Source organism: Arachis ipaensis, chromosome B05 (genome assembly GCF_000816755.2).
Source record: "Arachis ipaensis cultivar K30076 chromosome B05, Araip1.1, whole genome shotgun sequence".
Taxonomy (NCBI): domain Eukaryota; kingdom Viridiplantae; phylum Streptophyta; class Magnoliopsida; order Fabales; family Fabaceae; genus Arachis; species Arachis ipaensis.
Genome location: NC_029789.2, coordinates 25,120,230 through 25,136,747, shown reverse-complemented (window position 1 = coordinate 25,136,747; position 16,518 = coordinate 25,120,230). Strand labels below are relative to the sequence as shown.

Here is a 16,518-nt window from a genome sequence, read left to right as displayed (position 1 = left end):
GGATAAAAAAAATAATTTATATAAACAAAAAATAATAAAAATATCATAAAATTAATAAAAATAAAAATTTATATCAACAATAGTTGTCATATAAATAAAAAAATACAATAAAAATATAACAATAGAAAATTAAAAAATAACATAAAAAAAATGATATAAAAAATATTTATCATATAAATAAAAAATACAATAAAAAACATAAAAATCAAAATATGAAAGAAAGAACAAAAAATAATAAAAAAAAATTAAAATATTTACCTTGGCAGTGATGAAAATAAATCTAGAAAAAAAATTTGTAACCAAGAACATACAGAGAAGAACATACAGAAAGTGTGAAATTATGTGGTTATGTGCATCCTTTTTTACAGAAAAAAATAAAGGGTACAGTTGGTAGATATGGAATAAATTTCTTATCTAATTCCTCCAACGATAATTAACTTTCCCAACGTGAACGCAGAAGTTTGAATTTTTAGCTTCACGTCAACATACGTTCAGAGGTGAAAGTACTTCTGGGTTAGGAATTCCAAAAAGTTGCCAAACATAACAATGAGATGTTCAAGACACTCAAACGGCTTTTTTATTCTCCAACGTGAACCCCAAACACACCCTAAGTAGTAATTAAAAGTAGAGTGTAAATTTACTTATCGAACTCGTTCACGAAAATTTTCATCTCATTTTAACCCAAAGCTAAGGAAAATTACAAAGAAAACATTGATCAACTTACCACAAAATGTCCTTCTGTGTCCTGAAACCAATTTGAGTTCTGAGATGTGAGCTATATGTTGCCAATCTTCCCCTGTTATCCTTTTGCATCGCTTCTCCAACATTGGACTTTTCTCAATTAATAACTTGTGCAAGTTTGTTAATTGTCCAAAGCTACTTGGCAATGATTTCAACTCAGGGCAGTAACTGATGCGTAATTCTTGAAGAGAAGTCATGTCTCCTAACCATTCTGGCAATGAATCTACATTATATAGACTCAAAGTTTGTAGGGAAGGGATACCCTGCAAGCCTTTTGGAAGAACTCGATTATGGTCCCCGCCGATGATTGTAACGTGGTGGAGGGTAGTTAGCACATTCACGCTGCTTGGTACAGCCACCAGCTCTGGACAGTATGCGATGTCAAGGCACTGGAGATAAGTTAGGTGTCTCACACCTTCGGATAAAGACTTCAACTTCTTGTAGCGATGAATGCTCAAAGCTCGAAGTGAGTTCAGACCTTGCAGAACATTTTCTGAGAAAAACTCAAGCTCATCGCAATATCCGATTTCTAAAGTTTGTAACAAGCTGAGGCTGCACAATACATCCGGTAATGCCTTGAGTTTAGGGAAGTATTCAACGCATAGTGTCTCAACATGATCCAAATTATGCACAATTTCTACTGGGAAGGAAGCCATGTCTTGAATTTCAAGATTCTTGACAGATGGAAGGCATGGCAATTTAAATTTGGGAACAGATGAAATACTAACTTCTAGAAGATTAGGCAGCATCTCTGCTCCTTCATCTTTCAACATAGAGATAAAGTTTGGCAACCCATGTAGCATTAGTTTCTTTAAGGACTTGAAAGCCTTCTCCTCAAAGCCTTCATACGAGTCATCATTGATGTGTTCCACACCTTCCATTCCACATATAGAAAGATAAGTTAAATGAGGTAACTTACCAAGGGGAGGAAGTTGCTTACAACTTTTGCAATGGTGAAATGTAACACTGACTAAGCTTGAGAGAAGTGAGGTATTTCTCAACCAAGGGGCCAATTGTGTTCCTCCATAACCCTTCATCCCAAAACTTTTGAGATTTGAATGAGGCTCAAGGCCATTAAGCACCTTTTCTGAATCTGCATTATTATTGCCCCAGGACAAGTATAAACGATTCAGGTTCTTCTTACTAATCAAATTAGCAGCCCTAGCATCACTTTCACTGAGGACATTCTCAAGTCCTTTGATATGTAGCTTGCCTCCAAGATTAAGATCGCGTAACTCGGCTATGCTAGACCCAGCTTTTGAATCCACAATGAAAGTACTCAATGTCTTGAGACATTTCAGTGTACCGATTTTCGAGGGCATTGATACTAATGACGGACACCTTTGAATGGAGAGATGTCTAAGATCTTGTAGGCATGTCAAGTGTTTAGGTAAGGAACGGAGATAAAAGCAAGAATACAGTTTTAGAACTTGCAATTTCCGCAGCATAGAAATACACTCAGGCAATGTTATGATCAAACTATTGCAAATATTTAAGTACCTCAAGTGTGTTAAGCTTTTGAGTGCAGAGAGTTGCATAGAGCTCATGCTTAATGCTCGGAGAGAATTGAATGGTGGCAAGCCATGTGAATTAAACAAAACAAACGAATCAAACTCAATAAAAGTCCTTAGGGATTCAACTTTCTTGAAGGCACCCATGTTGAATTTGGATTCTCCATCCAAGCCTACCAAACTTATATGGTGGAGTCTACTTGACAGATTACTCAAGTTTGCAGACTTAGAAACCTTACACTCTTCCCCTACAATAGATTGAGCAAGTTCATGGAATAAATCATGAATCTTGAATGTAACATTTCCAAATAAATCAACCTTCACTTCTTCAAAAAATGATCTCTGACACAATTCATCCCACACATCGTTGCCAACATGCTCAACCTCCAAATTTCCTTCTGACTTAATAAGCCCATTTGCCATCCAGAGATGAATTAGCTCTTCTTTCAAGATTCGAAAGTCTTCAGGGTAAATGGCACAAAAAGAAAAGCACTGCCTTAGCGACAACTTCAAATTAAAGTAGCTTATTCTCAGAGCACGCATGATCGCATCACCTCCGGATATATTCCAAATCTTACTTTCCTTTATACCAAGCCATTGTTGTTTCTCACTTTTGTTGCGTAGAAGGCTTCCAAGTACTTTGGATGCAAGAGGGGAACCTACACATTTTTTCACGATTTCCTTTCCTATCTTTTCAAGCTCTGCACTTTCTTCGTTATTGCCAAATGCATGGTGTTTGAACAATGACCAGTTGTCATTCTCGGATAAAGGTAAGAGGCGATGAATAGAGCATGTTTCCATGATGGATGCAACACTTTCATTTCGAGTAGTTACCAAAATTACAGAACCTCTTACTCCGCTTCCACATTGTAACATGCATTTCAACTTCTTCCATTCTTCTTGATCCTCATTCCACGCGTCGTCTAGAACAAGTAAATACCTTTTGCGGAGTAACATCTCTTGAACTTTCTTTTGCATTGATTCTAAAGTAGAGAGGTTGGGGTTTTGTAAGGTGATGGATTCTACAATGGACTGCAAAATTCTCATTATGTTAAAATCATTGGAAATGCAAACCCAAATTCTGAGGTCAAAGTGTTTGATTACACAATCATCATTGAAGATCCATTGAGCAAGTGTTGTTTTTCCAAGTCCTCCAATACCAACAATGGGATAGACGGAGAGCTCATCACTGTTGCCAGAATGGCTTAAAAGAAACTTCAAAATTTCATCTCTGTCTTGATCTCTTCCATACAAGTGCTGCTCAGTTCGGACAGAACTCGTCTGGCGCCATTGATCATCTTCTTGCTCCCTCTCTGCGACACCTGCACGCAACTCAAACTTCCTCCTCTCTTCATCAATCTCATGGAATCTTTTGGTAATCTCTTTCATCCTCCTACCAATGTCACGACGAAACAGAATGATCCTGGGATGAAAACAGGCAAAGCACATAACATGTGCCTTAAGCACTAGACGGTTGGATTCTATTGAACATTCATCTAAGATATCATCAAGCACATATGCTGCATCTGAAAGCTTCTGCAGCCAAAGCTTCACAGCACGCTCTGTAATTTGCTTCTCTTCAGCATCTTGGAGCACTGCATGGATTGAATTGAGGTTACTACATAGCTTTACGGTATGTGATTCAACCCCGCAAATTGTTGCAAGCTCATTCTGGACAAAATTCTGCAAGTTTCCAATGACAATTCCAAGTAAAGCAGTAGCCATGAGTGTAGTGTGGGGAGGAATGCTCAAGAGGTATTGCTTTGTTTTTGTGCTATATATGTTATATGCTAATTCTTAATGATTCTGTGAATTATATTATTTTCAAGTGGCAAGTTGAACCAAAGCCATGACATCAGAGCCCGCATGATACATTAGGTAGTGTTGGTTCAGCCAATAATACTCGTGCTGTGGTCATTTTTTTTTATATCAATTTATGAATATTTTACATTATCGTTTACCAAACAAAATTTAGAACATTTCTACCAGACAAAACATGTAACCTTTTTTTAACAAAGAATTTAAATAAAACCTTACTTTTAAGGTTACAATAAATATCTATGGAAATTGGAAACATTAAAACACATGTTAATTATAACTAATTTCAACTACTCAGATTTTTCGTTAATATACAAAATTAACTCTTCATAATTCATATTATAAACACAAATTAGACAAACTACCTCTCCATCTCCTTAATTTCAACATATTCCGAAGAGAGAGGAAGTTACGGGGTGCTGTACTTATAATGATAGTTAAGTGCCAAAACAATAAAGTGGTTGGATGTACAAATTCATGATCGTGCAGCAATTTAAGAAAAAAGATGGCCAGCGACTAGGTTAAGTATTTACTCTTTTATATATATATGTAGAAGATATTACATGCATACAAATAGAATGGTAGCCTAAACCCTTTTATACTGTTCTAAGTCACATATACCCCGATATGTCAAGTTGTCATTAATCGTAGACTTAAAATTGCAAAAATCGACAACTGGGAAAAAACACACGGGGCGATCATCAACACGGTGAATCCCTTGCAGTGAGGATCACATATACCATTTCAGCAGTTCATGCAACAGGGATTTTAGGCTCCCCTAAATTCACAAAAGCCTCTGCCCGTGTCAAGTGCATTGATGCAGCATCCCAAGATACAAGGTGGTCAAGAAATACATTCACATACCTTGCCCTGTCATTCTGTCCAAAAAGTCGCATCAGAATTGTTCAGTTAATATTCTCCTGGAAACTAAGTGATAATCCATGATGAACATACCTTATAATCCAGATAATAAGCATGCTGTACAAAAGGGAAGAAAGTATTTTCAGTTAGTAATGATAAACATAAAGGTTCCTGCGATGTAATTGTATGTACATATCCTCATCACCACAAGTTTTGTTTTGATAGAGAGAAAGAGAGACTATACCTCCCACAAATCCAAGTTGATAATTGGCTGCATCATAAAAATATCCTCAGTTCCAATGACAATAATAAATCAACCAATTTCGAGGAATGTGGAAATTAGCTTACTATGTGATCCCACACAATTGGACAAATGGCATTTGCAGTTTTCACTATGGCTAGTCGCCTTTCTTCTCGCTTCACTAAAACAATCAAACGTGAATATTAGCAATAACCATTGACATTATTAGAACAAAATATCTGGAAAAGAATTGTATCAACAGAATAGGAAAAAGACAACTGATAAAAGATTAAATCAACGCATATACGAACAACCTTGGCAATTTTAAGTAGAGGAGGATGATAATGGAATCCTAATGACATTACGTTTATGGAAGAGGATATTAAATAAAATATCTATAAAGTGTAATGTGAAGTCAATCAATAATCTAATTGATAAAACAAAATTTAGGATTTCTGAATTCAGATTTCTATTTTATCATATACCTAATGCATATTATTAGGGTATTATTCTTCTAGTTTGCATACATGGGCTCACATCAATAGGACTACATTATTTAACCTAGCAATGCATATTAGGCTGATCTTTTCCTATTATCTAAATCATATTTGGTGAATATTTCACCTTTGTTTATTCCTTAATCCTAAAATTATAAATATTCGATAGTTTAGGATAATATACTTGAGCATAGTTCTATCAAACACAGATCATCCAAACAATTGTTCCATATTTGAACTGGGAATGAGGAAAGTTTAGCTCTGCCTCAGGAATAATAAACAAAAGTATTCTACATAATGGCAATGAGGGTTTAAGAACCACACCAGTAAAACAATTTGAACATCTTACTTTTTGAAAAAATTGATTTACTTTGATAATGTTAGACTGGAATCAGAAATATTTCCTTTTTATTCTTTCTTTTTTTATTTTTTTTTATTGACTAAGGATCTTGATTAGCATGATCAAAGAGACCCCTAACTCTCCAAAACATCACTGTTATTGACTATGATTAGCATGATCAAAGAGACCCCTAACTCTCCAAAACATCACTGATCCTAGCTGAACTAATCCTTTTTTTTTCTTTATTCTTTATTAACTGAAATCTTCTAGAAAACCTTTGTGTCCTTCCATAGCCACACATGTATTATAGGGAAACTCCAATGGTTATATACACATATTAAGATCATTTATGAATTCTGTGCAACCAACACATTATTTTTTAAGCATTGAGTAGACTTACAAACTAGCCAAACCCAGCCAGAACCGAATAGTGTGAGGGAAGCTTCTACAAACTTGTCTCTAAAGTTTGTAAATGATCCGAAATCTTTTTCAATCTGTTGAAGAAGACCTAGCTCGGGCATATCACCCCCATCTGGTCGCATACACTCCCAGAAGAAGTTATGATTCCAAACCTGCGCGGGAAAGGGGCACAATTAATTACCTGACACAGCTATGATGTGTGTTTTTCTGTTAAAATAAAAAAGGTATTTACAGTCACAATTGCAACTTCTTCATTATTATCAATCATATGAACAAACAAAATTAGCTTAATCATACAGATAGGACTGACAAATTATTTGCTGCCACAAAAAGAAAATGGTTCAAGAACAAGAACAAGAATGATTATTAAGTGTCTGCTTGGTTTGCATATTTTGGCTTAAATATGTTTTTGGTCCCTCACTCCCCCCTAAGTTGTTAGTTTCTTTTTTCCGGTATCATTTCGTCCCTCTTTTTCAATGTGAGGTTGTCTTTGTTGTATTAGTCCGTCGATTATCTGGTGTAATTTACAAAGACTGAATGAAAATCTTTAAAATCATATATAGATCAAGACAAAATATTTAATATTTGAAGTACTATATGTATATTCCAAAATATCTATAAAAAAAAACTTAAATATGGACTAGACACAGGTTTGAGAAAACGACTCAGACATGGAATAATGCCCCCACCAAAACCATTAATGTAACATCCTAAATTTTCGAACCATGTTAATTATCCCATTTTGTAATGTTTGGTATGATAATAAACAAATTAGAAGTCATAAGGTAGTCTATTGATAAACTTAAGGAAAAATAAGAAATATCACAATAAACATAAAATTTTAATAAATAAAAGTAGATATTTAAAATTAAAAGTTATTATAAAAGTTTGATGATCATTAATAACCACAAGCTTAAGATGCAAAAGAAATTCAAAATCCATAAGATCATTTATAAGTTTAATTATTCAATAATTAATTCATTATTAATTAATTAAATTCATGGCAAAAACCTAGATGATGCACATGAAAACTAACTTACCTAATTTAAAATTTGAAAGTATGATAACACAAACTTAAGTAAATTCTTAACCGGCAATAACAACTCTACAAAATATAGTCATAACTCATTCCATATTTATCGAATTTAAATGATCTTTGACATTATGAGAAGATGAGAACAATTCCTTCATTCTTTCAGATCATCACAAGATCAATTTTGAATTATGTTAGGGAGACAAAATAGTAGCAAGTTTAGAGTAGGAAATCACGCTATAACCAACCAACTTGACAAATGATCAGTTATAAATATCTCCAACTACAGATACATTTGACTTGGTTTAAGGGTCATTTTAAAGCTATCTATAATTTATTTCCTATTTCCAAATATAGAGAACACTACAGAGCTTGCAAAGTGACACTCTAGAAGAAAGACTTCACCTAAACACAAATATTGACTAAGGATCTTGATTAGCATGATCAAAGAGACCCCTAACTCTCCAAAACATCACTGATCCTAGCTGAACTAATCCTTTTTTTTTCTTTATTTACTGTCAACTGAAATCTTCTAGAAAACCTTTGTGTCCTTCCATAGCCACACATGTATTATAGGGAAACTCCAATGGTTATATACACATATTAAGATCATTTATGAATTCTGTGCAACCAACACATTATTTTTTAAGCATTGAGTAGACTTACAAACTAGCCAAACCCAGCCAGAACCGAATAGTGTGAGGGAAGCTTCTACAAACTTGTCTCTAAAGTTTGTAAATGATCCGAAATCTTTTTCAATCTGTTGAAGAAGACCTAGCTCAGGCATATCACCCCCATCTGGTCGCATACACTCCCAGAAGAAGTTATGATTCCAAACCTGCGCGGGAAAGGGGCACAATTAATTACCTGACACAGCTATGATGTGTGTTTTTCTGTTAAAATAAAAAAGGTATTTACAGTCACAATTGCAACTTCTTCATTATTATCAATCATATGAACAAACAAAATTAGCTTAATCATACAGATAGGACTGACAAATTATTTGCTGCCACAAAAAGAAAATGGTTCAAGAACAAGAACAAGAATGATTATTAAGTGTCTGCTTGGTTTGCATATTTTGGCTTAAATATGTTTTTGGTCCCTCACTCCCCCCTAAGTTGTTAGTTTCTCCTTTCCGGTATCATTTCGTCCCTCTTTTTCAATGTGAGGTTGTCTTTGTTGTATTAGTCCGTCGATTATCTGGTGTAATTTACAAAGACTGAATGAAAATCCTTAAAATCTTATATAGATCAAGACAAAATATTTAATATTTGAAGTACTATATGTATATTCCAAAATATCTATAAAAAAAAACTTAAATATGGACTAGACACAGGTTTGAGAAAACGACTCAGACATGGAATAATGCCCCCACCAAAACCATTAATGTAACATCCTAAATTTTCGAACCATGTTAATTATCCCATTTTGTAATGTTTGGTATGATAATAAACAAATTAGAAGTCATAAGGTAGTCTATTGATAAACTTAAGGAAAAATAAGAAATATCACAATAAACATAAAATTTTAATAAATAAAAGTAGATATTTAAAATTAAAAGTTATTATAAAAGTTTGATGATCATTAATAACCACAAGCTTAAGATGCAAAAGAAATTCAAAATCCATAAGATCATTTATAAGTTTAATTATTCAATAATTAATTCATTATTAATTAATTAAATTCATGGCAAAAACCTAGATGATGCACATGAAAACTAACTTACCTAATTTAAAATTTGAAAGTATGATAACACAAACTTAAGTAAATTCTTAACCGGCAATAACTCTACAAAATATAGTCATAACTCATTCCATATTTATCGAATTTAAATGATCTTTGACATTATGAGAAGATGAGAACAATTCCTTCATTCTTTCAGATCATCACAAGATCAATTTTGAATTATGTTAGGGAGACAAAATAGTAGCAAGTTTAGAGTAGGAAATCACGCTATAACCAACCAACTTGACAAATGATCAGTTATAAATATCTCCAACTACAGATACATTTGACTTGGTTTAAGGGTCATTTTAAAGCTATCTATAATTTATTTCCTATTTCCAAATATAGAGAACACTACAGAGCTTGCAAAGTGACACTCTAGAAGAAAGACTTCACCTAAACACAAATTAGATTTTTCCTAACCCAATTTGAACACACCTAAGGAACATTTGAACCTTTCCGACTCGTTCTAATCTTCTTTTTATAGAAAATCTCTAGGCTATCTATCTCTTGTATCTTTGGTTATCTTTTCAATATGTCATTCACGTACTTTCGCCTTATGCCCTTATCTCTTCCCACCTCCTCACTCTCATGTTATGCTGTCCTTCACTAAACTGAAAGGATTTCCACCCATAGATTCTCGAAGAAAGGACCCTCATTGAACTCTAAGTCATACACTAACTATGGAAATCAGAAAGACGGAGATTTCTTTTGGCGGCAAAGCCAACTAGGTCTCGGAGATCTGCTTTTTGGAGCATGAAGCAAAAATTATCTTTTGATTGCATTTGATCCATATCTCGCAACCTTGATATTTATAGCCAACCCCACATAAAAGACATTTATCTGTAGGCTCAACTTTTGCAGTGTTATCATTATGCATACCCTAAGTTTCAAATACCAGTAATAATCCTAATTATCATGACCGTAGTTATTTTCAAAATGGCTTTCAAGAAGAGAAAAGAAATGGGAAAAAATGTTAATTACCCACTATTTTTTGTAAACTATTTTCTATAAATATAGTTAAATTCCGCAAACTTAAATGCTAACCACTAACATAATCCAAGCACAACTTAAGCCTGGTTTGAAAATATTAGGGTGTTACAATTAATGTCCTAATTCTTCTTTCAACCATAATTGTCATGTTTCGTGTTTAACCTACAGCAGTATAATGCCAATGTCTTAACATGCTATTGTACCAAAAGTCTTAAGTTCTTTGTGGAGACATATACATCATCCCAGTATTGAAGAATGAAGAATGAAGTCCCTTTATGACCTATGTAGCTCCAAACTGAAACTTTAGGTGTTTCTGAAAGTGCTAGTAAATTACTCAGGGATGCTCCCATTTATATGTGTAGTATATTATCATAGCTACTTCGTATTAGATCTTTTTAATTTCCTTAAATTTCTTTCCTTTTTATGGATAAATATAAGTTAAGGAAATTTTTTGGAGTAAATGACACCAATTTAATCAGTACCTCAGCAGCATTGTTGAATTCAGGTAAGGGATTGCCATTGTTGTACGTCACTTTGACTAGTTCATCCAAGGTGTACCCGTATAGTATATCATCCTTCTCCAGCTGTTTGTTCAAACCTTCTATAAAATTATGATGATGTTCTCCCCAATGCATGTCAATTGTCATCTTACTCATATACGGCTCTAGTGCATCCTATAAGAGCATGAAGCAGTGCAAAAGTATAAGACAAACAAACAAAACTTGGAAAAAATACAAGTTCAAGAATCAAATTTGTAATTTGAAATGAAGAAAAATGTTTTAAAAGCTTCCAGTTTCTAAGAGCCACAAAGGTTTCTGGGATTTTTAATTCTTTTTCATGTAAATTATGAGATCTTCATTATTGTATAATATGTGGCGAAATTCTAGTTTTTAGTTTTTTGGTAAATGTTGCACCAAAATCCTATTTTTCTTCATATAGAAACATGAAATCCAGTAACTGAGTGATTCACTTACATGTTCATAAGGAGGGGTCCTCAAGCCATAAAATGCAGTCACTTTCAAAGATCTTGAAGAGACTTGACACCTCTTTTTCTGCTTAAATACAATTGAAAGGGAAGATATCAGCACAAATCGGTAAGGAAGTTGCCTTATTGAAGAGGCTCTTCATGTGGAATCAGGAATGACATGAAATCAATTTCATTAATACAAAAGAAGTATTTGGCAATTGCCAATACCTATTTAGCTTGCCCAAGTATACAATATTCGTAAGCCTTCACTAACAATTCATAGTTTTCTATCCTAAGGAATGATATTATCCAATAGTGTCTACAAGTTATTATCAACCTATCCCATTTCACACAAGAAAATATAGAGATTTGAAGAAACATAGTCGACAAGCAGCCAACAATAATACAAAGCCACACAAAAAAGTCATATTTACATGAATTCCATGACTGGAAACCAAACAATATCAACAGAAAGTATGCAGTAAGTCCTACTTGGCAAGACTTTGGATAAGATGAATTTAGGCCTTGGGTGATTCTGTTGATTATGTTTCTTGTTTGAGAGTTGCATTTTTTAGAATCTCTAGGCGATTCCACAGGCTTCAGAAGAAATCTTACCAAAGTTTACAAGGATAGGAAAAATATATGGTTTTTTGGTTTATCTACCGTTAAAATTATGTAGGAAGTGTACTATTTTTCCACTATTAGGTTTTCTATTGGTTTTATTAATGAAGGTTAATATAATAAGACACAAACTAGATAAAACTGACTTCATTTTATTATAAGTTGGTGGGTGCTTGGTAATTTAATTACTTTCACTTGTTTCTTTAGTCTTTGTATTTAAAGGCTTTTCTTGTGTAGCTTGTAAGTTTGCTTCATTCATTTTGAATGTCAAGTGTCAACCACTTATTCAAAAAATAAAACGGAGAGACTAAACTACCATTTTGGTCCCCAAAAGCTTCAGTTCTTTCCAAAATGGACCCAGAAAGAAGGAAATGACATCTTGGCCCCTCAAGGATCATCTCTATTGAACAAAATGCACCAAATATGAAGAGACATGCTCTAAAAAGGCTCTAAAGATCAAATTCCGACAGTTTTTCAAGTTTACTTAGAAAGAAAAATGATATATTTCGATTCTCCAAATTTGGTGATGTTAAGTTGATTTAATTTTACGATTTCTATTATGTGAATGGCAAAACATTTAAAATGAAATTTAAAAAGGGTACAAAAATCGAATTTTAGTATTTTACCTCAATTTTTCTATATATACCTTTTAAATAATTACGCAAATGTTTTTACAAAAATTGGATCAAATGCATGAATTGGTTAGGAAAAGATAGTACATTTTGTAAAATTAAGATCATCTTTGGAGGATCAAAATGGCATTTTTTTTTTCAAAGACTATTTTGTCAAAAAATGAATCTTTTGGGGGAACACAAAATGGTAGTTTCTTAACCTTCTATTTTTGTAGAAAATGATTAATAGTTTAAGCATGTTCATGTGGATAATCTGAAACACCTTTTCAATCAAAGGTGAATATGGTTCATGTGGTCTAACTTCAAACATCGATCAAATGAGAAATATGCTACCTGAAACTAGATGTTGACAATTAATGTGTGAACACATGCTATACTGGGTGATTAAAGTAATTTTAAAGGGAGAAATTAATAAGGATGACAATAAAGTATTAGCCCAAGAAATTTACCATGTGAAGCTTCGGAATCTTGAACTTTGTAGATAAGCCTGTAGAAGTGAGATGACAAGTAGTATGCAGAGGGCTGAAGTAACAAGAAGTCATTGCTACTTTGTTGCCTAGCAATTTACACACACAGCATATCAATATGGTTCTGCCCAAGGTTGCAAGAACCAAATCGGTCAGTGAACTGGTCAAGTGACTGGTTCAAAGGTTCAATGGTGTAACCATGTGAACTGTCATCAAACCAATTTAATTAAATATAAAATAAAACTCTTTAAAATATATCAATATTAATTTCTAGATATCTAAATTCAATGATTCAATAACAATAAAATTCAAAATTTCACATTCCCAAGTAATATTTTGTCTATTTCATTCCTAAAATTTCACATTCAAGTTCATCCCATCAAAGTTCTTAACTAAATGCACATAACTTAAAAGATCACTAATTAATGTTAAATAACAAAAAAAGCAAAACAGGGCCTCTTCTAATTAATGATAAACCACACACTACACAGTCATGGGAGTTTCTTGTATTGCACAGGAGGAATGGCATGAACACAGCATGGCAGAAAGGGAGATATGGTGAAAAATTGGAAATACAATCATATATCTGTAAACAGAATAGCCAACAAAATCAGAACCGCATTCATTAACAAAAACAACAGCCACCAACATCGAAAAATCAAAATCAAATTCATGGGGAAAAATAGAATTTTAAAATATGAAAAATTACATTATCAGAAACTAATTATTAATTAGCATGAAATGAAATTAATGAAGTAAAATGCCAAAATCCAAGCAGAAAAGGAGAGAGCAGTGAATCTTACCAGGGATAGGGGAGAAATGGCCGGAGAGGTGAGAGATGCCGGCGAAGAGAAGAGCAGAGACGCGGAGTAGCAATGCAGCACGGCGACGGTGCAGGAGTTGAACGGAGCAGCGAAGTTGGCAAAGGAAAAGGGGAGAAGATGAAGTCACAGAAGTGCAGCAGCCTAAGGTTGGAACTTGGGTCTGGGTACTGGATAATAACCAAGAGTAATTACCAAAGTTGCAAAAATCGAACCGGTTAATAAACCGATAAAATCACTGGTTAAACAGTTCACCGGTTCGACCGAAGTTCAATCGGATTCAACCATTTAATTAAATATTACATCAATTACCAAAAAAAATTAACTCAGCTTACAAACTTTCATCACAGTGCTTACAAAACTACTCAGCAAACAACAAATTTATGAATAGAATTAAGTCAATAAACTCAGCAGTGCTTATGAACAAATATGAACAAAATTATGAATAAAATTATGAACAGCAAACAAAAATTTTATGAACAAAATTAACAAACTACACAGCATTTAATATTATCATTGTTTATGAACAAATATGAACAAAATTATGAACAGCAAACAGACATTTTATGAACAAAATTCACAAAGTACACAGCATTCAACATTATCAGTGCTTAAGTGCTTATGAATAAAAAAATGAACAAAATTATGAACAGCAAAGTGACTGTTTAACAAACTACACAGCATTCAATGTTCTCAATTTATCACAGTACTCACCGGCTGCGAGGAGGAAGGGCAGTGGCAGAAACACAACGGCGACACAGAGAGAGAGAGCTCGAACAGAGGAGACGGCCAACGAGCTTCCAAACGACGGCAAGGGAGCTTCCAAACGACGGCAAGGGAGCTTCCAATCACGGCGACACAGCTTCCTACGACGGTGACGGATCTTCTACGGTGGCGGTAGAGGCTGTGTGGGTGTGGGGGCTGCGATGGCTGCGCCGCTGCAGGGCTGCGAGGCTGTGGGGTTTGCGGGGAGCTGCGAGGGCTGATGCGGGGGCTGGGTGGCTGGGGGCAGGTTTAGTTGATGCTGTGTAGTTTAAGAGAGGAGAGGATAGTTGATGCTGGGTGAGTGGGTGTGGCTGTGTTAGTTTCCTTCTTTAGTTTTAGGGTTTTGCCGGTTTTTTTTTTTTTTTTCTAAAGCCCAAAACGGTTATAATGATTGGTGGCATTATCCTTTTTAATACCGATTCAACCGATTTTTTGATTGATTTTTTTCAAATGATTTTCGAACCCAATCAGATCGGTCTAATGATTGGTGCTCGGTTAATTAAATTAAATCGACCAATCCGGTTCAATTTTCAGAACAATAGGAATAACCCAAAAATCTTATCTAGTGTTTTTTGGTACGACAATAGAATATGACTTAAATTTTGACCATAGTTTTTTTTTATTAGATTTTGTAATATTATTTAAATGAAATATATATATTAAATATTTATATATCTATAATTGCTTCTTATATTTGTCCCCTCAATCGGCGCCAGAGACACCGATGCATGCCATTATCTTTTGTACAAAAGTTCTTCAAATTTGGAACAGCTATTCCCCGCGACCCTAACCTAAAAGCTTGGGATTGGTGGAGTCAATTCATGGAAGCTGAAAGCTGAGAAATCCAAACCCAATTTCAGAATCAGAAATGCTCAGGTGGCTTACCTTCTATTAGGGGTGTTCTATACATATATATTATTTATTTTGGGGGCCATTGCCCCTTCTCTATAACGTGGCTTCGCCACTGTTAGAGGCTAACAACTTTTATGTTTTGTAACTATCAATTGATGATTAATAATTTTTTTAATAGTGTAAGATTACATCTAATGTGAGAGTTCATTCACTTTTCTTTTGATGGTTAAGTACTGACCATAAAACACAAAAATTGCTGTCTCCTAGACTTTTCCTATATATTATCAACTAATATTAATGCACATTTAAGCCGTGGTTATATTTAGTACTTCAATAATTATTTCATTCCTTATATATAATATTATTGTGTTATTATATATAAATCGTGATCAATTTCTTATATACTAGAATATTTTTATTTTTTATATACATTCTTGTATTATTATATTTAATTAAGTTGTGATGATTTTTTCGTTATATATATATATATATAGAATTTGTATTATTATACATTATTTTTTATTAATATTAAAAAATCTTTTATCTTTTAAGAAAAGTTACAACAACTCAATCACAAAAATTTTTATATATCATCATTAAACACATTGACTTGTATGTCATTGATTGTGCCTAATAAAAAATTAAACTAATTAATTACTATTTTAAAAGTGTATAATAAAACTGAAAATCAAAAGTATAAAAGTGTAAGATTTTGATATTAACATTAATTAATTAATAGAATTTGTTGTTGAATTTTTTTTTGTTTAAAATCATAATATTGCAAGCTGAATTTATAATATTTTTTCAGTTATAAATAAATAAATATTTTTAATATTTTAATTAATAGTATTACGGATTTTGATCCTCTAAAGTTTGAATTTCATTTTAGAGAGTAAAGTGTGATCTCTCACTATTGATTTCATAGGTGGGACTAATAATAAATATAAAAGTATTCAATGGGAGAATATCACACTTTACTCTCTAAAGTGAAATTCCAACTTTAGAGGATCCAAATCCAAATCCATAGTATTATATATCTAATAACATATATTCACATTTAGCCGAAACCCTAGAACTTAAAAATTATACATTAAAATTCATATACACGCATATATGTTATACATTTAAAATACCAAAGCCAATTCTGTAATTGCCACATGTTAAATAAATGGATTATATATATATATATATATTAAAATTAGTCACAAATATC

At 33.3% G+C, this 16,518-nt stretch overlaps 2 protein-coding genes across 8 annotated transcripts in view; both read right to left on the bottom strand.

Moving 5' to 3' along the window:
• LOC107641786 (putative disease resistance protein RGA4) overlaps nt 1–4,436 on the bottom strand; it is a 5,598-nt gene extending 1,162 nt beyond the window's left edge. The window contains exon 1 of the mRNA XM_016345243.2: nt 725–4,436. Coding sequence (XP_016200729.2) covers nt 725–3,977 — 3,253 coding nt within the window. The 5' untranslated portion in view covers nt 3,978–4,436. The remainder of the gene's footprint in view (nt 1–724) is intronic.
• Nucleotides 4,563–14,542, bottom strand: LOC107643370 (superoxide dismutase [Fe] 3, chloroplastic). Of its 7 annotated transcripts, none has more exons than XM_016346990.2 (10): nt 14,403–14,542; nt 13,671–13,858; nt 12,850–13,073; nt 11,155–11,235; nt 10,663–10,854; nt 8,129–8,300; nt 5,280–5,353; nt 5,176–5,202; nt 5,025–5,048; nt 4,563–4,948 (listed from the first exon to the last, which is right to left on the bottom strand). In XM_016346990.2, the coding sequence occupies exons 3-10, from the start codon at nt 12,940–12,942 to the stop codon at nt 4,823–4,825; spliced, it is 789 nt and encodes a 262-aa protein (XP_016202476.1). In that variant the 5' UTR covers nt 12,943–13,073; nt 13,671–13,858; nt 14,403–14,542; the 3' UTR covers nt 4,563–4,822. The 7 variants fall into 7 exon arrangements, with proteins under 7 accessions (XP_016202476.1, XP_016202475.1, XP_020979070.1 ...); XM_016346989.2 differs by having other exon boundaries at nt 12,850–12,991; XM_021123411.1 differs by lacking the exon at nt 8,129–8,300 and adding an exon at nt 6,410–6,581 and having other exon boundaries at nt 12,850–12,991.

What these genes read in the sequence shown, in the direction of transcription:
- LOC107643370 (XM_016346990.2), bottom strand. Translation starts at nt 12,942, where the DNA reads ATGACTTCTTGTTACTTCAGCCCTCTGCATACTACTTGTCATCTCACT. An exon ending in AATTCAACAATGCTGCTGAG is followed by an intron (nt 8,301 to 10,662) that starts GTACTGATTAAA and finishes TTTCCCGCGCAG; the next exon opens with GTTTGGAATCATAACTTCTT. An exon ending in TCAACTTGGATTTGTGGGAG is followed by an intron (nt 5,049 to 5,175) that starts GTATAGTCTCTC and finishes CCTTTTGTACAG; the next exon opens with CATGCTTATTATCTGGATTA.